At 54.9% G+C, this 25,000-nt stretch overlaps 1 protein-coding gene and 1 non-coding gene across 2 annotated transcripts in view; both read right to left on the reverse strand.

Moving 5' to 3' along the window:
* Positions 1 to 439: 439 nt before the first annotated feature.
* On the reverse strand, positions 440 to 558 carry LOC140380786 (5S ribosomal RNA). The gene has a single exon (XR_011931211.1). It is a non-coding gene; the product is annotated as a 5S ribosomal RNA (ribosomal RNA).
* A 119-nt stretch (positions 559 to 677) lies between these two features.
* hif1al (hypoxia inducible factor 1 subunit alpha, like) overlaps positions 678 to 25,000 on the reverse strand; it is a 28,457-nt gene continuing 4,134 nt past the window's right edge. The window contains exons 3-15 of the mRNA XM_072459841.1: positions 24,374 to 24,507; positions 24,215 to 24,299; positions 23,954 to 24,069; positions 23,714 to 23,877; positions 15,426 to 15,532; positions 14,640 to 14,784; positions 14,380 to 14,570; positions 1,904 to 2,064; positions 1,745 to 1,834; positions 1,524 to 1,660; positions 1,191 to 1,458; positions 1,016 to 1,112; positions 678 to 940 (exon numbers count right to left, since the gene is read on the reverse strand). Of these exons, the coding sequence (XP_072315942.1) occupies positions 825 to 940; positions 1,016 to 1,112; positions 1,191 to 1,458; positions 1,524 to 1,660; positions 1,745 to 1,834; positions 1,904 to 2,064; positions 14,380 to 14,570; positions 14,640 to 14,784; positions 15,426 to 15,532; positions 23,714 to 23,877; positions 23,954 to 24,069; positions 24,215 to 24,299; positions 24,374 to 24,507 (1,811 nt within the window). The 3' untranslated portion in view covers positions 678 to 824. The remainder of the gene's footprint in view (positions 941 to 1,015; positions 1,113 to 1,190; positions 1,459 to 1,523; positions 1,661 to 1,744; positions 1,835 to 1,903; positions 2,065 to 14,379; positions 14,571 to 14,639; positions 14,785 to 15,425; positions 15,533 to 23,713; positions 23,878 to 23,953; positions 24,070 to 24,214; positions 24,300 to 24,373; positions 24,508 to 25,000) is intronic.

Here is a 25,000-nt window from a genome sequence, read left to right on the forward strand (position 1 = left end):
AATGCTTTCAGCACCTGGTATTTTTTACATACTTTTTACAAGCTTCAAAATATTTTTGGGGCATAAAATACTCGCTCAAAATGTACAAAAGTAGCAGGACAACAATGTTTCTCAGGGGTTTCTTGGGGCAAAAATACTCTTTTTTTATTTTTTATTAAACAGGTCAATTGCGTTGAAAATTGCTTTCAGCACCTGGTATTTTTACATCCTTTTTTACAAGTTTCAGAATATATTTTTTGGTCATAAAAGACTCTAAATGTACAAAAGTAGCAGGACAGCTCCCTCTGCTGTCCATATTCTAAATGGCAGTTTGTACAAAAATGTGTGATTTTAAAGTCAAATTGACTGTGTTTTTGGTTCCACTTTAGTTTCAAAATATGCACACATACTGTGTTTCTTTGTTTCTTTGTCTGTTGAAGGCTTTACAAAAGAAGATAAAAGCTTACAGCACCTGGTATTCCCAGGCGGTCTCCCATCCAAGTACTAACCAGGCCCGACCCTGCTTAGCTTCCGAGATCAGACGAGATCGGGCGTGTTCAGGGTGGTATGGCCGTAAGCGAAGGGCTCTGGGGTGGAGACTGCTTTTATATCCATGTTTCACCAGCTCCAGATGGGGAATGGGACTCGTGCTTTTCCAGGAGGAACAGACATTGTGTGTAAAGAGAGTGAAAGCACCGTTTAAAATAGGATTTTTTTTATTCTTTTAAAAGCGTAAAAACATGCTTATAAAATCCATGATTCCACGTCTCAGCGTCTGTGCAGCTCGATGCTCTGCTGAAGACAAACTCATGTGGAGTCTTCTGGGTCAAATGAGTGGACAGGGTTCAGGTCATGGGCGACAGGGGCGGCGACAGGGGCGGTGACAGGGGCGGTGACAGGGGCGGTGACAGGGGCGGTGACAGGCAAGGAGTGCGACTGAGAAAGATCTCCGTCATCAGTGCTGTAACACAAGCACCAACACAGAGTTAGCATCGTGCTCCGCTCACCTTTGGTCACCAACGCTGTTGGAATGTACCTGAGCGCTCACTCTGGACTCCGCCCAGAACTGGGTCTTTGTCTGTGAGCAGCTGGTTCCAGCCACGCCCTGACAGGTGACACTCCTCCAGGCAGCCCTAAGGACCACCAATCCCAAGGCACGCTTAGGACATGAAGGTGTAAAAGGTTGTAGCACTCAGAGTCATGTTACTCACCAGTAAAGCCAGGCTCTGCAGCAGCTCCTCCTCCGCTGCCACGCCTTTGTGCCTTTTGTGTGACTGTAGTTCCTCCTCCGCTGCCACGCCTTTGTGCCTTTTGTGTGACTGTAGTTCCTCCTCCGCTGCCACGCCTTTGTGCCTTTTGTGTGACTGTAGCTCCTCCTCCGCTGCCACGCCTTTGTGCCTTTTGTGTGACTGTAGCTCCTCCTCCGCTGCCACGCCTTTGTGCCTTGTGTGTGACTGCAGCTCGTCAATGCAGAGGCCCCTGGAGCACAGGACCCTGTCACAGACTCCCGCTCAGTAAAAGCGTGGATCAAACTTACAGTTTACCTTTTCCTGCTTCTAATGACCAGCGGAGAAGGGCCCCGAGTCTCTGTCTCCTCTGGGGCACTTAGAGCGCTGAGCTGGAAGTCATCGTCCATGGAGATGTACGGAGCCAGCATGTCCAGGTCCATATCATCCATGTGCTGCACAGAGAGGGCCACAAATAAACTCCCTGGGGGCCCAAACACAGCAGTGACAGAAGTCAGGGTGCAGTTTCACCTGCTCACCTGTAGAGTTTGACCCTGGCCCTTATCTGCATCGGGCCCCATGGCAAAGAAGCGCTCCACTCCGCTTGTGTCCATGGGCTCCTCTTGGCTCTGAAAGCACAAAGGGTTAAGTTGGCTATGGGGCCCAAGGCAGCCGGCAGACATGGGCCCTCTACTCACCGGGACCGTTTGGGGTCTAGGCAATGGGGCGGGCGAGCAGGACGAGGGGGGGCTGTTGAAGATAGGGAACAGGAGCTGCCTCAGGGCGGGGCTGCACAGGTCCTGGGGGTCTTTGGGCTCCGAGTCCGGTTTTGGACTGGCAAAGGACAATTTGATGAGGTCTAAGGGAGAAAAACACCAGGATCCATCAGAACCAAGAGTAAAGCGCTCGGGCCCCCATCAGAACCAAGAGTAAAGCGCTCGGGCCCCCACAGAACCAAGAGTAAAGCGCTCGGGCCCCCACAGAACCAAGAGTAAAGCGCTCGGGCCCCCACAGAACCAAGAGTAAAGCGCTCGGGCCCCCACAGAACCAAGAGTAAAGCGCTCGGGCCCCCACAGAACCAAGAGTAAAGCACTCGGGCCCCCACAGAACCAAGAGTAAAGCGCTCGGGCCCCCACAGAACCAAGAGTAAAGCGCTCGGGCCCCCACAGAACCAAGAGTAAAGCGCTCGGGCTCCCACAGAACCAAGAGTAAAGCGCTCGGGCCCCCATCAGAACCAAGAGTAAAGCGCTCGGGCCCCCACAGAACCAAGAGTAAAGCGCTCGGGCCCCCACAGAACCAAGAGTAAAGCGCTCGGGCCCCCATCAGAACCAAGAGTAAAGCGCTCGGGCCCCCACAGAACCAAGAGTAAAGCGCTCGTGCCCCCACAGAACCAAGAGTAAAGCGCTCGGGCCCCCACAGAACCAAGAGTAAAGCGCTCGGGCCCCCATCAGAACCAAGAGTAAAGCGCTCGGGCCCCCACAGAACCAAGAGTAAAGCGCTCGGGCCCCCACAGAACCAAGAGTAAAGCGCTCGGGCCCCCATCAGAACCAAGAGTAAAGCGCTCGGGCCCCCACAGAACCAAGAGTAAAGCGCTCGGGCCCCCACAGAACCAAGAGTAAAGCGCTCGGGCCCCCACAGAACTAAGAGTAAAGCGCTCGGGCCCCCACAGAACCAAGAGTAAAGCGCTCGGGCCCCCATCAGAACCAAGAGTAAAGCGCTCGGGCCCCCACAGAACCAAGAGTAAAGCGCTCGGGCCCCCACAGAACTAAGAGTAAAGCGCTCGGGCCCCCACAGAACCAAGAGTAAAGCGCTCGGGCCCCCACAGAACCAAGAGTAAAGCGCTCGGGCCCCCATCAGAACCAAGAGTAAAGCGCTCGGGCCCCCACAGAACCAAGAGTAAAGCGCTCGGGCCCCCACAGAACCAAGAGTAAAGCGCTCGGGCCCCCACAGAACCAAGAGTAAAGTGCTCGGGCCCCCACAGAACCAAGAGTAAAGCGCTCGGGCCCCCACAGAACCAAGAGTAAAGCGCTCGGGCCCCCATCAGAACCAAGAGTAAAGCGCTCGGGCCCCCACAGAACCAAGAGTAAAGCGCTCGGGCCCCCACAGAACTAAGAGTAAAGCGCTCGGGCCCCCACAGAACCAAGAGTAAAGCGCTCGGGCCCCCACAGAACCAAGAGTAAAGCGCTCGGGCCCCCACAGAACCAAGAGTAAAGCGCTCGGGCCCCCATCAGAACCAAGAGTAAAGCGCTCGGGCCCCCACAGAACCAAGAGTAAAGCGCTCGGGCCCCCACAGAACCAAGAGTAAAGCGCTCGGGCCCCCATCAGAACCAAGAGTAAAGCGCTCGGGCCCCCACAGAACCAAGAGTAAAGCGCTCGGGCCCCCACAGAACCAAGAGTAAAGCGCTCGGGCCCCCACAGAACCAAGAGTAAAGCGCTCGGGCCCCCATCAGAACCAAGAGTAAAGCGCTCGGGCCCCCACAGAACCAAGAGTAAAGCGCTCGGGCCCCCACAGAACCAAGAGTAAAGCGCTCGGGCCCCCATCAGAACCAAGAGTAAAGCGCTCGGGCCCCCACAGAACCAAGAGTAAAGCGCTCGGGCCCCCACAGAACCAAGAGTAAAGCGCTCGGGCCCCCACAGAACCAAGAGTAAAGCGCTCGGGCCCCCACAGAACCAAGAGTAAAGCGCTCGGGCCCCCATCAGAACCAAGAGTAAAGCGCTCGGGCCCCCACAGAACCAAGAGTAAAGCGCTCGGGCCCCCACAGAACCAAGAGTAACGCGCTCGGGCCCCGCGCTCGGGCCCCCACAGAACCAAGAGTAAAGCGCTCGGGCCCCCACAGAACCAAGAGTAAAGCGCTCGGGCCCCCACAGAACCAAGAGTAAAGCGCTCGGGCCCCCACAGAACTAAGAGTAAAGCGCTCGGGCCCCCACAGAACTAAGAGTAAAGCGCTCGGGCCCCCACAGAACCAAGAGTAAAGCGCTCGGGCCCCCACAGAACCAAGAGTAAAGCGCTCGGGCCCCCACAGAACCAAGAGTAAAGCGCTCGGGCCCCCACAGAACCAAGAGTAAAGCGCTCGGGCCCCCACAGAACTAAGAGTAAAGCGCTCGGGCCCCCACAGAACCAGGAGTAAAGCGCTCGGGCCCCCACATAACTAAGAGTAAAGCGCTCGGGCCCCCACAGAACCAAGAGTAAAGCGCTCGGGCCCCCACAGAACCAAGACTAAAGCGCTCGGGCCCCCACAGAACCAAGAGTAAAGCGCTCGGGCCCCCACAGAACCAAGAGTAAAGCGCTCGGGCCCCCACAGAACTAAGAGTAAAGCGCTCGGGCCCCCACAGAACTAAGAGTAAAGCGCTCGGGCCCCCACAGAACCAAGAGTAAAGCGCTCGGGCCCCCACAGAACCAAGAGTAAAGCGCTCGGGCCCCCATCAGAACCAAGAGTAAAGCGCTCGGGCCCCCACAGAACCAAGAGTAAAGCGCTCGGGCCCCCACAGAACCAAGAGTAAAGCGCTCGGGCCCCCACAGAACTAAGAGTAAAGCGCTCGGGCCCCCACAGAACCAGGAGTAAAGCGCTCGGGCCCCCACAGAACCAAGAGTAAAGCGCTCGGGCCCCCACAGAACCAAGAGTAAAGCGCTCGGGCCCCCACAGAACCAAGAGTAAAGCGCTCGGGCCCCCACAGAACCAAGAGTAACGCGCTCGGGCCCCCACAGAACCAAGAGTAACGCGCTCGGGCCCCCACAGAACCAAGAGTAAAGCGCTCGGGCCCCCACAGAACCAAGAGTAAAGCGCTCGGGCCCCCATCAGAACCAAGAGTAAAGCGCTCGGGCCCCCACAGAACCAAGAGTAAAGCGCTCGGGCCCCCACAGAACCAAGAGTAAAGCGCTCGGGCCCCCACAGAACCAAGAGTAAAGCGCTCGGGCCCCCACAGAACCAAGAGTAAAGCGCTCGGGCCCCCACAGAACCAAGAGTAAAGCGCTCGGGCCCCCACAGAACCAAGAGTAAAGCGCTCGGGCCCCCATCAGAACCAAGAGTAAAGCGCTCGGGCCCCCATCAGAACCAAGAGTAAAGCGCTCGGGCCCCCACAGAACCAAGAGTAAAGCGCTCGGGCCCCCACAGAACCAAGAGTAAAGCGCTCGGGCCCCCACAGAACCAAGAGTAAAGCGCTCGGGCCCCCACAGAACCAAGAGTAAAGCGCTCGGGCCCCCATCAGAACCAAGAGTAAAGCGCTCGGGCCCCCACAGAACCAAGAGTAAAGCGCTCGGGCCCCCACAGAACCAAGAGTAAAGCGCTCGGGCCCCCATCAGAACCAAGAGTAAAGCGCTCGGGCCCCCACAGAACCAAGAGTAAAGCGCTCGGGCCCCCACAGAACCAAGAGTAAAGCGCTCGGGCCCCCACAGAACCAAGAGTAAAGCGCTCGGGCCCCCATCAGAACCAAGAGTAAAGCGCTCGGGCCCCCACAGAACCAAGAGTAAAGCGCTCGGGCCCCCACAGAACTAAGAGTAAAGCGCTCGGGCCCCCACAGAACCAAGAGTAAAGCGCTCGGGCCCCCACAGAACCAAGAGTAAAGCGCTCGGGCCCCCATCAGAACCAAGAGTAAAGCGCTCGGGCCCCCACAGAACCAAGAGTAAAGCGCTCGGGCCCCCACAGAACCAAGAGTAAAGCGCTCGGGCCCCCACAGAACCAAGAGTAAAGCGCTCGGGCCCCCACAGAACCAAGAGTAAAGCGCTCGGGCCCCCACAGAACCAAGAGTAAAGCGCTCGGGCCCCCACAGAACCAAGAGTAAAGCGCTCGGGCCCCCATCAGAACCAAGAGTAAAGCGCTCGGGCCCCCACAGAACCAAGAGTAAAGCGCTCGGGCCCCCACAGAACCAAGAGTAAAGCGCTCGGGCCCCCACAGAACCAAGAGTAAAGCGCTCGGGCCCCCACAGAACCAAGAGTAAAGCGCTCGGGCCCCCACAGAACCAAGAGTAAAGCGCTCGGGCCCCCACAGAACCAAGAGTAAAGCGCTCGGGCCCCCACAGAACCAAGAGTAAAGCGCTCGGGCCCCCATCAGAACCAAGAGTAAAGCGCTCGGGCCCCCACAGAACCAAGAGTAAAGCGCTCGGGCCCCCACAGAACCAAGAGTAAAGCGCTCGGGCCCCCATCAGAACCAAGAGTAAAGCGCTCGGGCCCCCACAGAACCAAGAGTAAAGCGCTCGTGCCCCCACAGAACCAAGAGTAAAGCGCTCGGGCCCCCACAGAACCAAGAGTAAAGCGCTCGGGCCCCCATCAGAACCAAGAGTAAAGCGCTCGGGCCCCCACAGAACCAAGAGTAAAGCGCTCGGGCCCCCACAGAACCAAGAGTAAAGCGCTCGGGCCCCCATCAGAACCAAGAGTAAAGCGCTCGGGCCCCCACAGAACCAAGAGTAAAGCGCTCGGGCCCCCACAGAACCAAGAGTAAAGCGCTCGGGCCCCCACAGAACTAAGAGTAAAGCGCTCGGGCCCCCACAGAACCAAGAGTAAAGCGCTCGGGCCCCCATCAGAACCAAGAGTAAAGCGCTCGGGCCCCCACAGAACTAAGAGTAAAGCGCTCGGGCCCCCATCAGAACCAAGAGTAAAGCGCTCGGGCCCCCACAGAACCAAGAGTAAAGCGCTCGGGCCCCCACAGAACCAAGAGTAAAGCGCTCGGGCCCCCACAGAACCAAGAGTAAAGTGCTCGGGCCCCCACAGAACCAAGAGTAAAGCGCTCGGGCCCCCACAGAACCAAGAGTAAAGCGCTCGGGCCCCCATCAGAACCAAGAGTAAAGCGCTCGGGCCCCCACAGAACCAAGAGTAAAGCGCTCGGGCCCCCACAGAACTAAGAGTAAAGCGCTCGGGCCCCCACAGAACCAAGAGTAAAGCGCTCGGGCCCCCACAGAACCAAGAGTAAAGCGCTCGGGCCCCCACAGAACCAAGAGTAAAGCGCTCGGGCCCCCATCAGAACCAAGAGTAAAGCGCTCGGGCCCCCACAGAACCAAGAGTAAAGCGCTCGGGCCCCCACAGAACCAAGAGTAAAGCGCTCGGGCCCCCATCAGAACCAAGAGTAAAGCGCTCGGGCCCCCACAGAACCAAGAGTAAAGCGCTCGGGCCCCCACAGAACCAAGAGTAAAGCGCTCGGGCCCCCACAGAACCAAGAGTAAAGCGCTCGGGCCCCCATCAGAACCAAGAGTAAAGCGCTCGGGCCCCCACAGAACCAAGAGTAAAGCGCTCGGGCCCCCACAGAACCAAGAGTAAAGCGCTCGGGCCCCCATCAGAACCAAGAGTAAAGCGCTCGGGCCCCCACAGAACCAAGAGTAAAGCGCTCGGGCCCCCACAGAACCAAGAGTAAAGCGCTCGGGCCCCCACAGAACCAAGAGTAAAGCGCTCGGGCCCCCACAGAACCAAGAGTAAAGCGCTCGGGCCCCCATCAGAACCAAGAGTAAAGCGCTCGGGCCCCCACAGAACCAAGAGTAAAGCGCTCGGGCCCCACAGAACCAAGAGTAACGCGCTCGGGCCCCGCGCTCGGGCCCCCACAGAACCAAGAGTAAAGCGCTCGGGCCCCCACAGAACCAAGAGTAAAGCGCTCGGGCCCCCACAGAACCAAGAGTAAAGCGCTCGGGCCCCCACAGAACTAAGAGTAAAGCGCTCGGGCCCCCACAGAACTAAGAGTAAAGCGCTCGGGCCCCCACAGAACCAAGAGTAAAGCGCTCGGGCCCCCACAGAACCAAGAGTAAAGCGCTCGGGCCCCCACAGAACCAAGAGTAAAGCGCTCGGGCCCCCACAGAACCAAGAGTAAAGCGCTCGGGCCCCCACAGAACTAAGAGTAAAGCGCTCGGGCCCCCACAGAACCAGGAGTAAAGCGCTCGGGCCCCCACATAACTAAGAGTAAAGCGCTCGGGCCCCCACAGAACCAAGAGTAAAGCGCTCGGGCCCCCACAGAACCAAGACTAAAGCGCTCGGGCCCCCACAGAACCAAGAGTAAAGCGCTCGGGCCCCCACAGAACCAAGAGTAAAGCGCTCGGGCCCCCACAGAACTAAGAGTAAAGCGCTCGGGCCCCCACAGAACCAAGAGTAAAGCGCTCGGGCCCCCATCAGAACCAAGAGTAAAGCGCTCGGGCCCCCACAGAACCAAGAGTAAAGCGCTCGGGCCCCCACAGAACCAAGAGTAAAGCGCTCGGGCCCCCACAGAACTAAGAGTAAAGCGCTCGGGCCCCCACAGAACCAGGAGTAAAGCGCTCGGGCCCCCACAGAACCAAGAGTAAAGCGCTCGGGCCCCCACAGAACCAAGAGTAAAGCGCTCGGGCCCCCACAGAACTAAGAGTAAAGCGCTCGGGCCCCCACAGAACCAAGAGTAAAGCGCTCGGGCCCCCACAGAACCAAGAGTAAAGCGCTCGGGCCCCCACAGAACCAAGAGTAAAGCGCTCGGGCCCCCACAGAACCAAGAGTAAAGCGCTCGGGCCCCCACAGAACCAAGAGTAAAGCGCTCGGGCCCCCACAGAACTAAGAGTAAAGCGCTCGGGCCCCCACAGAACCAAGAGTAAAGCGCTCGGGCCCCCACAGAACTAAGAGTAAAGCGCTCGGGCCCCCACAGAACCAAGAGTAAAGCGCTCGGGCCCCCACAGAACATTATAATGTCAGTAAACATTAGACACAAACACTTCAGTTCAGTTTGTTTAAACTCGACACTAAAAACACAACACGAGTGAAACACAAATAAATACATTTAATATTTGAACTTAAACGATGTTAAAAACACAAAACTGAAGCTGCCAAAAGAACCAGAAAAGTTCCTAAAACTGGGTGTTTTTTGACTCCTCTGCACTGAGCCAGTTGCTAAAGCACCAGATGATTCACCTTTTCATCTGATAAAGACGCGCGCCGGGCCCTTCTCAAGGACCTGCCCAGCTGCGGCCCCCGGCGGGACCTGCTCACGCGGGCCCCTGGCGGGTTGCCTCGGCTGGCTCCTAGAGGTAGCTCCACTCCACTGAGCATGTGCAGGACAACTTGACTCCACTGAGCACGTGCAGGACGACTCGACTCCACTGAGCACGTGCAGGACGACTCGACTCCACTGAGCATGTGCAGGACGACTCTCCCCCACTGAGCATGTGCAGACGACTCGACTCCACTGAGCATGTGCAGACGCCTCGACTCCACTGAGCATGTGCAGGACGACTCAACTCCACTGAGCATGTGCAGGACGACTCTCCCCCACTGAGCATGTGCAGGACGACTCTCCTCCACTGAGCATGTGCAGGACGACTCGACTCCACTGAGCACGTGCAGACGCCTCGACTCCACTGAGCATGTGCAGGACGACTCGACTCCACTGAGCATGTGCAGGACGACTCTCCTCCACTGAGCATGTGCAGGACGACTCGACTCCACTGAGCACGTGCAGACGACTCTCCTCCACTGAGCACGTGCAGGACGACTCGACTCCACTGAGCACGTGCAGACGCCTCGACTCCACTGAGCACGTGCAGGACGACTCGACTCCACTGAGCATGTGCAGGACGCCTCGACTCCACTGAGCACGTGCAGGACGACTCTCCCCCACTGAGCATGTGCAGACGACTCGACTCCACTGAGCATGTGCAGGACGACTCGACTCCACTGAGCACGTGCAGGACGACTCGACTCCACTGAGCATGTGCAGACGCCTCGACTCCACTGAGCACGTGCAGGACGACTCTCCCCCACTGAGCATGTGCAGACGACTCGACTCCACTGAGCATGTGCAGACGACTCGACTCCACTGAGCATGTGCAGACGACTCGATTCCACTGAGCATGTGCAGGACGACTCGACTCCACTGAGCATGTGCAGGACGACTCGACTCCACTGAGCACGTGCAGGACGACTCTCCCCCACTGAGCATGTGCAGACGACTCGACTCCACTGAGCATGTGCAGACGACTCGACTCCACTGAGCATGTGCAGACGACTCGATTCCACTGAGCATGTGCAGGACGACTCGACTCCACTGAGCATGTGCAGACGACTCGACTCCACTGAGCATGTGCAGACGACTCGACTCCACTGAGCATGTGCAGACGACTCGACTCCACTGAGCATGTGCAGACGCCTCGACTCCACTGAGCATGTGCAGGACGACTCGACTCCACTGAGCATGTGCAGGACGACTCGACTCCACTGAGCATGTGCAGGACGACTCTCCTCCACTGAGCATGTGCAGACGACTCGACTCCACTGAGCATGTGCAGACGACTCGACTCCACTGAGCATGTGCAGACGCCTCGACTCCACTGAGCATGTGCAGGACGACTCTCCTCCACTGAGCATGTGCAGGACGACTCTCCCCCACTGAGCATGTGCAGACGACTCGACTCCACTGAGCATGTGCAGGACGACTCTCCTCCACTGAGCACGTGCAGGACGACTCGACTCCACTGAGCACGTGCAGACGACTCTCCTCCACTGAGCACGTGCAGGACGACTCGACTCCACTGAGCACGTGCAGACGCCTCGACTCCACTGAGCATGTGCAGGACGACTCTCCTCCACTGAGCATGTGCAGGACGACTCGACTCCACTGAGCACGTGCAGACGACTCTCCTCCACTGAGCACTTGCAGGACGACTCGACTCCACTGAGCACGTGCAGACGCCTCGACTCCACTGAGCACGTGCAGGACGACTCGACTCCACTGAGCATGTGCAGGACGCCTCGACTCCACTGAGCATGTGCAGGACGCCTCGACTCCACTGAGCACGTGCAGGACGACTCTCCCCCACTGAGCATGTGCAGACGACTCGACTCCACTGAGCATGTGCAGGACGACTCGACTCCACTGAGCACGTGCAGGACGACTCGACTCCACTGAGCATGTGCAGACGCCTCGACTCCACTGAGCACGTGCAGGACGACTCTCCCCCACTGAGCATGTGCAGACGACTCGACTCCACTGAGCATGTGCAGACGACTCGACTCCACTGAGCATGTGCAGACGACTCGATTCCACTGAGCATGTGCAGGACGACTCGACTCCACTGAGCATGTGCAGGACGACTCGACTCCACTGAGCATGTGCAGGACGACTCGACTCCACTGAGCATGTGCAGACGCCTCGACTCCACTGAGCACGTGCAGGACGACTCTCCCCCACTGAGCATGTGCAGACGACTCGACTCCACTGAGCATGTGCAGACGACTCGACTCCACTGAGCATGTGCAGGACGACTCTCCTCCACTGAGCATGTGCAGGACGACTCTCCCCCACTGAGCATGTGCAGACGACTCGACTCCACTGAGCATGTGCAGACGACTCGACTCCACTGAGCATGTGCAGACGACTCGACTCCACTGAGCATGTGCAGACGACTCGACTCCACTGAGCATGTGCAGACGACTCGACTCCACTGAGCATGTGCAGACGCCTCGACTCCACTGAGCATGTGCAGACGACTCGACTCCACTGAGCATGTGCAGGACGACTCTCCTCCACTGAGCACGTGCAGGACGACTCGACTCCACTGAGCACGTGCAGACGACTCTCCTCCACTGAGCACGTGCAGGACGACTCGACTCCACTGAGCACGTGCAGACGCCTCGACTCCACTGAGCATGTGCAGGACGACTCTCCTCCACTGAGCATGTGCAGGACGACTCGACTCCACTGAGCACGTGCAGACGACTCTCCTCCACTGAGCACGTGCAGGACGACTCGACTCCACTGAGCACGTGCAGACGCCTCGACTCCACTGAGCACGTGCAGGACGACTCGACTCCACTGAGCATGTGCAGGACGCCTCGACTCCACTGAGCATGTGCAGGACGCCTCGACTCCACTGAGCACGTGCAGGACGACTCTCCCCCACTGAGCATGTGCAGACGACTCGACTCCACTGAGCATGTGCAGGACGACTCGACTCCACTGAGCACGTGCAGGACGACTCGACTCCACTGAGCATGTGCAGACGCCTCGACTCCACTGAGCACGTGCAGGACGACTCTCCCCCACTGAGCATGTGCAGACGACTCGACTCCACTGAGCATGTGCAGACGACTCGACTCCACTGAGCATGTGCAGACGACTCGATTCCACTGAGCATGTGCAGGACGACTCGACTCCACTGAGCATGTGCAGGACGACTCGACTCCACTGAGCATGTGCAGGACGACTCGACTCCACTGAGCATGTGCAGACGCCTCGACTCCACTGAGCACGTGCAGGACGACTCTCCCCCACTGAGCATGTGCAGACGACTCGACTCCACTGAGCATGTGCAGACGACTCGACTCCACTGAGCATGTGCAGGACGACTCTCCTCCACTGAGCATGTGCAGGACGACTCTCCTCCACTGAGCATGTGCAGGACGACTCTCCTCCACTGAGCATGTGCAGGACGACTCTCCCCCACTGAGCATGTGCAGACGACTCGACTCCACTGAGCATGTGCAGACGACTCGACTCCACTGAGCATGTGCAGACGACTCGACTCCACTGAGCATGTGCAGACGACTCGACTCCACTGAGCATGTGCAGACGACTCGACTCCACTGAGCATGTGCAGACGCCTCGACTCCACTGAGCATGTGCAGGACGACTCGACTCCACTGAGCATGTGCAGGACGACTCGACTCCACTGAGCATGTGCAGGACGACTCTCCTCCACTGAGCATGTGCAGACGACTCGACTCCACTGAGCATGTGCAGACGACTCGACTCCACTGAGCATGTGCAGACGACTCGACTCCACTGAGCATGTGCAGACACCTCGACTCCACTGAGCATGTGCAGGACGACTCTCCTCCACTGAGCATGTGCAGGACGACTCTCCTCCACTGAGCATGTGCAGGACGACTCTCCCCCACTGAGCATGTGCAGACGACTCGACTCCACTGAGCATGTGCAGACGACTCGACTCCACTGAGCATGTGCAGACGACTCGACTCCACTGAGCATGTGCAGACGCCTCGACTCCACTGAGCATGTGCAGGACGACTCTCCTCCACTGAGCATGTGCAGGACGACTCTCCTCCACTGAGCATGTGCAGACGACTCGACTCCACTGAGCATGTGCAGACGACTCGACTCCACTGAGCATGTGCAGACGCCTCGACTCCACTGAGCATGTGCAGGACGACTCTCCTCCACTGAGCATGTGCAGGACGACTCTCCCCCACTGAGCATGTGCAGGACGACTCTCCCCCACTGAGCATGTGCAGACGACTCGACTCCACTGAGCATGTGCAGGACGACTCTCCCCCACTGAGCATGTGCAGACGACTCGACTCCACTGAGCATGTGCAGACGACTCGACTCCACTGAGCATGTGCAGACGACTCGACTCCACTGAGCATGTGCAGACGACTCGACTCCACTGAGCATGTGCAGGACGACTCTCCTCCACTGAGCATGTGCAGGACGACTCTCCCCCACTGAGCATGTGCAGGACGACTCTCCCCCACTGAGCATGTGCAGACGACTCGACTCCACTGAGCATGTGCAGGACGACTCTCCCCCACTGAGCATGTGCAGACGACTCGACTCCACTGAGCATGTGCAGACGACTCGACTCCACTGAGCATGTGCAGACGACTCGACTCCACTGAGCATGTGCAGGACGACTCTCCCCCACTGAGCATGTGCAGACGACTCGACTCCACTGAGCATGTGCAGACGACTCGACTCCACTGAGCATGTGCAGACGACTCGACTCCACTGAGCATGTGCAGGACGACTCGACTCCACTGAGCATGTGCAGGACGACTCGGACGCACGTCTGCTGCTGAGTGTGAGTCCGGCGTGTCGAGAACGCGCGTCCGGTGCGTTTGTCTTTCTAATGTTCACGCGCTCAAATTCTGCGTCGGGCGAGATTCGTCCGCAGCGCTCTGAACGAGGCTTTAGAACTGGACCAGGGGAATCTGACCTGCGTTAACGCGTGTTAAAATAATTGATCGCGTTAAATAAGTGATGAGTTAACGCGATAATAATTATCGCGTTAACTTGTCCAGCCCTAATATATATATATATATATATATATATATATATATATATATATATATATATATATATATATATATATATATATATATATATATATATACATAAACTTAATGTTGTTATGTAGTATCACTATGTGCATCTCTGTTTCTAGAAGTACGTCAGGATAAATCACAATATATTGAGTAGATGGAGCTGGTGTGTCATGTGACCTGGGCACAGGGCGGGGCTGGGGCCCAGGGCGGGGCTGGGGCCCAGGGCGGGGCTGGGGCTGCAGGACTCTCCTGGTGGCTCTGCAGTGAGCTCTGCTCTGGCTTGGGGGGCCTGACATGGGGGTTCTCCTCTACAGTCTCCACTCCGCCTCTGCTCCACTGAGAAGACCACGTGGGCCTGCTGGACAGCACTGCACACACAGGACAACAGCTTCAGAGGTCAGAGGTCTAAAGGTCACACTGGACAAGGTGGAGCAGACCTGAGGATGAAGTTGAGGCAGACAATGGCCTCGGGCTGACCGCTCCGGCTGTGCAGCACTGTGGCCTGGGTCTCCACCCAAACAAACCCTCCGTGATTGGACAGAAAGCGATACTGCCTAGTCCGGACCTGGCCTTTGGACAGCACTGTGGAGGGGTCACAAGGGTCATACAGGGTTCACACAGGGTCACACAAGGGTCATACAGGGTTCACACAGGGTCACACAAGGGTCATACAGGGTTCACAAGGGTCATACAGGGTTCACACGGGGTCACACAAGGGTCATACAGGGTTCACACGGGGCACAAGGGTCATACAGGGTTCACACGGGGTCACACAAGGGTCACACAGGGTTCACACGGGGTCACACAAGGGTCATACAGGGTTCACACGGGGCACAAGGGTCATACAGGGTTCACACGGGGTCACACAAGGGTCACACAGGGTTCACACGGGGTCACACAAGGGTCATACAGGGTTCACACAGGGTCACACAGGGTTCACACAGGGTCACACAAGGGTCATACAGGGTTCACACGGGGTCACACAGGGTTCACACAGGGTCACACAAGGGTCATACAGGGTTCACACGGGGTCACACAAGGGTCATACAGGGTTCACACGGGGTCACACAAGGGTCATACAGGGTTCACACGGGGTCACACAAGGGTCATACAGGGTTCACACGGGGTCACACAAGGGTCATACAGGGTTCACACGGGGTCACACAAGGGTCATACAGGGTTCACACGGGGTCACACAAGGGTCACTCTGCTTGTAGACATACATGTTTGCAGGCTGCTGTGGATGTGGTCAAGGTCAAGCGCATGGATGTAGTGGAATGCAGAGCAGCCAATCAGACCATGTGACTCGTATCCCAGCAACTCCAGAACTCTGCAGAGAGCGTGGCCAAGTGTCAAGTCAAACTATGTTTATACAGCACAAACAACCAGGGATGTCCCCATCACCTGAGCGGAAATGGGGCCCGATCGGATATATATTTGACTCTTATTAGTTTGATCAGTACTTTACATTTCAAGCTTATTATTAGTCTCTCACCTCGTGTAAGACATGAATGGATTGTGACATTTGACTCGTTGTGTTTTACACCGTGCTACATCCTGGTCCCGCACAGCAGAGCGTCACACACATGTCACACACACACGTCACACGTCACACACACACGTCACACACACACGTCACACGTGTCACACACACGTCACACACACACGTCACACACACACGTCACACACACACGTCACACACACACGTCACACACACACGTCACACGTCACACACACACGTCACACACACACGTCACACGTGTCACACACACGTCACACACACACGTCACACACACACGTCACACACACACGTCACACACACACGTCACACACACACGTCACACGTCACACACACACGTCACACACACACGTCACACGTGTCACACACACGTCACACACACACGTCACACACACACGTCACACACACACGTCACACGTCACACACACACGTCACACACACACGTCACACGTCACACACACACGTCACACGTCACACACACACGTCACACACACACGTCACACGTCACACACACACGTCACACACACACGTCACACGTCACACACACACGTCACACACACACGTCACACGTGTCACACACACACGTCACACACACACGTCACACACACACGTCACACGTGTCACACACACACGTCACACACACACGTCACACGTGTCACACACACATGTCACACACACACGTCACACACACACGTCACACGTGTCACACACACGTGTCACACACACGCGTCACACGCGTCACACACACACGTCACACACACACGTCACACACACACGTCACACGTGTCACACACACACGTCACACACACACGTCACACGTGTCACACACACATGTCACACACACACGTCACACACACACGTCACACGTGTCACACACACGTGTCACACACACGCGTCACACGCGTCACACACACACGTCACACACACACGTCACACACACGCGTCACACACACACGTCACACACACACGTCACACGCGTCACACACACGCGTCACACACACGCGTCACACACACACGTCACACGTGTCACACACATGCGTCACACACACACGTCACACGTGTCACACACACGTCACACACACGCGTCACACGTGTCACACACACACGTCACACACACGCGTCACACACACGCGTCACACACACGCGTCACACACACGCGTCACACACACACGTCACACACACACGTCACACGTGTCACACACACGCGTCACACACACGCGTCACACACACGCGTCACACACACGCGTCACACACACGCGTCACACGTCACACACACACGTCACACGTGTCACACACACACGTCACACACACACGTCACACGTGTCACACACACATGTCACACACACACGTCACACACACACGTCACACGTCACACACACACGTCACACGTGTCACACACACACGTCACACACACACGTCACACACACACGTCACACGTCACACACACACGTCACACGTGTCACACACACATGTCACACACACACGTCACACACACACGTCACACGTGTCACACACACGTGTCACACACACGCGTCACACGCGTCACACACACACGTCACACACACACGTCACACACACACGTCACACGCGTCACACACACGCGTCACACACACGCGTCACACACACACGTCACACACACACGTCACACACACACGTCACACGTGTCACACACATGCGTCACACACACATCACACGTGTCACACACACGCGTCACACACACGCGTCACACGCGTCACACACACACGTCACACACACACGTCACACGTGTCACACACACGTGTCACACACACGCGTCACACGCGTCACACACACGCGTCACACACACGCGTCACACACACGCGTCACACACACGCGTCACACACACGCGTCACACACACGCGTCACACACACGCGTCACACGTGTCACACACACGTCGTCACACACACGCGTCACACACACGCGTCACACACACGCGTCACACACACGCGTCACACACACGCGTCACACACACGCGTCACACACACACGTCACACACACACGTCACACACACACGTCACACGTGTCACACACACGCGTCACACACACGCGTCACACACACGCGTCACACACACGCGTCACACACACGCGTCACACACACGCGTCACACACACGCGTCACACACACGCGTCACACACACGCGTCACACACACGCGTCACACACACGCGTCACACACACGCGTCACACGTGTCACACACACGTCGTCACACACACGCGTCACACACACGCGTCACACACACGCGTCACACACACGCGTCACACACACGCGTCACACACACGCGTCACACACACACGTCACACACACACGTCACACGTGTCACACACACGCGTCACACACACGCGTCACACACACGCGTCACACACACGCGTCACACACACGCGTCACACACACGCGTCACACACACGCGTCACACGTGTCACACACACGCGTCACACACACGCGTCACACGTGTCACACACACGCGTCACACGTGTCACACACACGCGTCACACGCGTCACACACACGCGTCACACACACGCGTCACACACACGCGTCACACGCGTCACACGTGTCACACACACGCGTCACACACACGCGTCACACACACGCGTCACACACACGCGTCACACGCGTCACACACACACGTCACACACACACGTCACACGCGTCACACACGCGTCACACACACACGTCACACACACACGTCACACGCGTCACACACACGCGTCACACACACACGTCACACACACACGTCACACGTGTCACACACACGCGTCACACACACGCGTCACACACACACGTCACACGCGTCACACACACACGTCACACACACACGTCACACGCGTCACACACACGCGTCACACACACACGTCACACACACACGTCACACGTGTCACACACACGCGTCACACACACACGTCACACACACACGTCACACACACGCGTCACACACACGCGTCACACACACACGTCACACGCGTCACACACACACGTCACACACACACGTCACACGCGTCACACACGCGTCACACACACGCGTCACACACACACGTCACACACACGCGTCACACACACGCGTCACACACACACGTCACACACACACGTCACACGTGTCACACACACGCGTCACACACACACGTCACACACACACGTCACACACACACGTCACACGTGTCACACACACACGTCACACACACACATCACACGTGTCACACACACACGTCACACACACACGTCACACGTGTCACACACGCGTCACACACACACGTCACACACACACGTCACACGTGTCACACACACGCGTCACACACACACGTCACACACACACGTCACACACACGCGTCACACGTGTCACACACACGCGTCACACACACACGTCACACACACACGTCACACGCGTCACACACACACGTCACACACACACGTCACACGCGTCACACACACACGTCACACACACACGTCACACGTGTCACACACACACGTCACACACACACGTCACACGTGTCACACACGCGTCACACACACGCGTCACACACACACGTCACACACACACGTCACACACACATGTCACACAAACATGAAGAGTGCGCTGTGGTTTGGGCCAGGGCGTTGTGACCATTCCGGAGCACACAGACACGGGGTGTGGTTTGGGCGGAGCACACAGACACGGGGTGTGGTTTGGGCGGAGCACACAGACACGGGGTGTGGTTTGGGCGGAGCACACAGACACGGGGTGTGGTTTGGGCGGAGCACACAGACACGGGGTGTGGTTTGGGCGGAGCACACAGACACGGGGGTGTGGTTTGGGCGGAGCACAGACACGGGGGGCGGAGCCGCTGACTCACTCTCGACTTGACGTTCAGACGGATTTCATCAAGAAAAACATACATTTTATGATTCTTCTGCAGAAGAGTTTTAATAAGAACATCATGTCTTACTTTATGACACTGTTGCACTTTTATTTAATTCACACTTTGTTTACTTGTTTACTGCTGCTGGTGTTTGAAGTTGAGCTGCGATTTTCCTTTAATCCAAATGTTGCACTATTATTTCTTATTCAAGCTCAAAGAAGGTTTCACTGTTAAAGTGTAAGAAATACAATAAAAATTGGGGACAACCTGTTGATGTTGCATTTGTGCATTATATTATAACGTGTTACAAAAGTATCGGATCGGGACTCGGTATTGACAGATACTCAATCACCTGATCGGGACGTCCCAACGAACTAATATCAATAGTTAACAACATCAAACAATGTAAGAAAACATTACCAAGAAAGAGGCTCATTTCATTTGTGTTAAAAGCCACAATATAAAAATGAATTTACAATAGAGTCTTAAGTTTTATGAAATCATGGTCTTTGTCATAGAAACAAAGAGAAAGTGTCAGCTTCACCTCCAGAGTCTCTAAAACCTACAAACCAAGTTATAAATCTGGGGTAATAATGGACTCAGACTTGAACTTTAACACGTCAAATCAATAACATCAGCAGCTTTTTACCATCTAAAAAACATTGCCAAAATCAAAAGTATAGAGTCAAAACCAGATTTAGAGAGACTTATCCATGTGTTTGTCTCCAGTAGATTAGACTACTGTAACGGCCTGCTCACTGGTCTCTCCAAACGAGCTGTAAAACAGCTGCAGTACATCCAGAACGCTGCTGCTCCTGACTAGAACCAGGAAGTAAATCACATTAGTCCTGACTAGAAGCAGGAAGTACCATCACATTAGTCCTGACTAGAACCAGGAAGTACCATCACATTAGTCCTGACTAGAACCAGGAAGTACCATCACATTATTCCTGACTAGAACCAAGAAGTACCATCACATTAGTCCTGACTAGAACCAGGAAGTACTATCACATTAGTCCTGACTAGAACCAGGAAGTATCATCACATTAGTCCTGACTAGAACCAGGAAGTACCATCACATCAGTCCTGACCAGAACCAGGAAGTACCATCACATTAGTCCTGACTAGAACCAGGAAGTACCATCACATTAGTCCTGACTAGAACCAGGAAGTACCATCACATTAGTCCTGACTAGAACCAGGAAGTACATCACATTAGTCCTGACTAGAAACAGGAAGTACCAACAAATTAGTCCTGACTAGAACCAGGAAGTACCATCAAATTAGTCCTGACCAGAACCAGGAAGTACCATCACATTAGTCTTGTTCTCAGGTCTCTGCACTGCCCCCTGTGGCTGAGACTTTAAAGCAGCTCTGCTTGTGTACAAGTCTCTCCATGGCCAAGCACCAAAGTACATCTTGGATATGTTAGTGCCATATGAACCATCTCGGACTCTGAGGACCTCAGGGACCGGCCTCCTGCTGGTGCCCAGAGTCAGGACTAAACATGGACCGGCCTCCTGCTGGTGCCAGAGTCAGGACAAAACATGGACCGGCCTCCTGCTGGTGCCAGAGTCAGGACTAAACATGGACCGGCCTCCTGCTGGTGCCAGAGTCAGGACTAAACATGGAGCGGCCTCCTGCTGGTGCCAGAGTCAGGACTAAACATGGACCGGCCTCCTGCTGGTGCCAGAGTCAGGACTAAACATGGACCGGCCTCCTGCTGGTGCCAGAGTCAGGACTAAACATGGACCGGCCTCCTGCTGGTGCCAGAGTCAGGACTAAACATGGAGCGGCCTCCTGCTGGTGCCAGAGTCAGGACTAAACATGGACCGGCCTCCCGCTGGTGCCAGAGTCAGGACTAAACATGGACCGGCCTCCTGCTGGTGCCAGAGTCAGGACTAAACATGGAGCGGCCTCCTGCTGGTGCCAGAGTCAGGACTAAACATGGACCGGCCTCCTGCTGGTGCCAGAGTCAGGACTAAACATGGAGCGGCCTCCTGCTGGTGCCAGAGTCAGGACTAAACATGAAGCGGCCTCCTGCTGGTGCCAGAGTCAGGACTAAACATGGACCGGCCTCCTGCTGGTGCCAGAGTCAGGACTAAACATGGAGCGGCCTCCTGCTGGTGCCAGAGTCAGGACTAAACATGGAGCGGCCTCCTGCTGGTGCCAGAGTCAGGACTAAACATGGACCGGCCTCCTGCTGGTGCCAGAGTCAGGACTAAACATGGAGAATCTGTGTCTCAGTTTTATGCAAGTAAAATCTGGAACATTCCTCCTAAAGATGTGAGACCGGTTCTGCTCTGACAATGTTCAAATCTAAGATAAAAACAGTTTTGTTTAGCTGTGTTTGTGACTGAGAGGATTTTTCTTTGCACTCTTCTCTTTTGTTTGTGATTTTATTAGTTTAGACAATCAGTTGGTGTGATAAAATGTGAATATATGATTATATTTCTGTGATGTATTTTATCTGCATCATTATTCTCAGAGAAAAATGTGTGTGTGACAGCATTTGTTTGTGAAGGTATCGCAAAGATGGAGCAACGAAATGTTTATCCTAGGGAGGGGGTGTAACAGCCCAGGGGAGTTAGATAAACATGACCCAACTTACAACAGCCTGGTGACCCGTCCCGGCGTTTTCTCCCAAGCTTGCCACACAAATGTATGATATTTCTGTGTCATTTCATATTCTAAGTTGAATTATGTTCTCTGCGTGTTAAGGAATCGCATTGGTGTATGTCTCATTCCATGACAGTTGGATTGATCATTTTTAATTTAGTTTTAATTTTACTGTATTTCTGTTTCTGTAATTTCTTTTTGATTTTAATGCATTTTTCCTGCTGTGAAGCTTTGAATTGCCTTGTGTATGAAATGTGCTCTACAAATAAACTTGCCTTGCCGTAAGTGTTCTAGTGTATATGCAGTTCTGATGTGCAAAGGGTTAAATGTGTGAAGAGAGCACGTTACGCTGGTGGAAAGAGGATGTCATGTCCCTGACACCAAGAGAAGGGAAGGACTGACTGTGGCTCATATGGACTATTTCTATTCTGAATGTGGACTATAGTATATACACCTCCATTAAGTCCAAAAGAATGGAACAAATACTTCCAAACTCCCATATTCACTGGGTCTATCCTGCTCTTGGGCTCCTCCGGAGCGGCGCCCGGCCCAGAGCCAGGAGCTAGTGAGCTTAGCCATAGCACCGCTAACATCGTTATTCCTGTTCATTTTCCAGAAATAAGAGTCCAAGTTCATTATCATTATTATTCATCTGCTCCCACACAGGAATATAACATCTAGTGATGCAGATGGATAAATCCAACAGATTCGACCGCGGCCTGACAGACACAAATATAGACGAAGTCCCTGTTTATTTTAAACCAGGAAACACTTTAAGACAAAAACTGGTTCACCCTAAGGACAAGTTGCCGACTCAAAAACAGAGCAATGTAGTTTATTCGATCCAATGCAGTGAAGAAAGCTGTAAAGAACGGTACATAGGTGAGACAAAACAGCCTCTACACAAGAGGCTTTATCAGCACAGAAGACACTGGAGTTCAGGACCTCAGAGCGCCGTGCATCTCCATCTTGAAGCCTCTAATCACTCGTTTGAAGACGGTGAGGTGAAGGTTTTAAGCAGGAGAAAAGATGGTTTGAAAGAGGAGTCAAGGAAGCTATTTTTGTTAAAAAAGAAAGACCATCTTTAAACAGAAATGGAGGGCTAAGGTTTAATCTTCCTGTTATCTATAATGGTATACTGAACCCCTGGAAAGGTAGAGGACCAGGACCAGGACACTTAGATGCTAATCAGGTCCTCAGGGTGGTTGAGCCAGGGTCTCACAAAGACAAAGAGGATTCTAATAGGCCATTAAAATTCTGAATAGGCTCGGTAGATACAAGGGGGAGTTTCTGTTGAAACAAACAACTCTTTCTACTTCAGGAAGGCTCCTCCCAATGGGCGGGTCTTACCACAGAACAGTATTAATATCGGAGTTCTCGATCTAAATTCTTTTATTGACAATGACTCTTGGATGAGAGTCGAAACGTCTATTTTTCAAACTGAGTCCAGATGACTACAACTGAAGCTTTTTCTACTAAACAAATATAGACGACACCACTGCGTCCGACGGGTCAAGTGCTCACCGGCCTTCACAGTGGGTGAAGCACAGGTCCATGCTGTGTCTGGTCAGGAGAGTGGATGAGTCCAGGGGGAACTCCACACTGGAGGGGTGAGGGAGGGGCTCACAGAGCAGGCTCAGGACTCTCCTGCCCCCTTGTGTATGCATGTGTCCAGTGCAGTGCAGGACCTGAACAGGGTAAAGAACAGAGGAACACTTCAATGTCAGGGAGACAGCACCTTCACATGTCAGTCAGAAGACACACCTTCCAAGTGGCAGACTTGAGGTTGACTGTGCGCCCTCTGCTGGTCAGCGTGTTCTTCATGCGCAGGAATAAGCTCCTCTCTAGGAGCTGCTTGATGCTTGCTTTCCGGCTAACACCTGACCACATGAGAAAGAGAACAATGGCCAATGGTCACTGCTGCTCAGGACTATGCTCACGTTTGGACACACGTTTATGTCAGTTATTGTGCCGTAGCCTTCATGGATGCTGACATTTGTATGTGTAGAGACAGGAAGGACTGACCAGAGCCAACGGTGAAGAGGTCTCTCAGCTCCTCCTGGTCACAAGGATGGACAAAGTCAAACAGATTCTGGCCCAGAAGCTCCAGCTGAGGATGAGAACACAACAAAGGTCAGCAGGCGTTCCACAGAACACAGCTGGTCATTCAGCGGTCAACAGTACCTGAGTGATCCCGACATGGACGCTCACGTTCTCACTCAAATAGATGATGTCTCCTTCCTCATTTAGGACCACGATGAAGCCCCCCAGAACCTGTGGGTAGAACTGGTCCATGGTGTCGTCCTGGCTGTCCTGTCCTGTAGCACCAGAGCAGTGGTCAGTACAGGGGCTCGGGTCAACAGTGACTGTATGAAGATTTTTGAATCCAAATTTGAAAAAATGAAGAGAGAAAATAAATGATTTCTTACAATTATCGTACTTTTTGGGCGATACAGCGCTCCTGAATATAAGCTGCGCATACGATATTTATGAAGAAAATAGAACTTGTCCATGAGCAGGCCGCACCCGTCATAAAGCACAGGTACCCACGTTGTAACATGAGCGTTGTTTGCCTACTGTCCCCTCTGTCCCTTCTGTCCCCTCTGTCCCTTCTGTCCCTTCTGTCCCTTCTGTCCCCTCTGTCCCCACTGTCCCCTCTGTTCCCTCTGTCCATGATGACTCTGTGTCTTCACATCTGGTTCATCTGCTCCTGAGCTCGTACTGACTGAGTGTTACATTGTGATATGAGATATTGACACAGAAATATGGTCCATGTGGTGATGTCGTCTTTTGACCCGTGAGTCAAGTCCG

This window comes from Eucyclogobius newberryi, unplaced genomic scaffold (genome assembly GCF_026437365.1).
Source record: "Eucyclogobius newberryi isolate DKJ021-1_F unplaced genomic scaffold, fEucNew1.0.hap1 SCAF_10, whole genome shotgun sequence".
NCBI classification, from domain to species: Eukaryota; Metazoa; Chordata; class Actinopteri; order Gobiiformes; family Gobiidae; genus Eucyclogobius; species Eucyclogobius newberryi.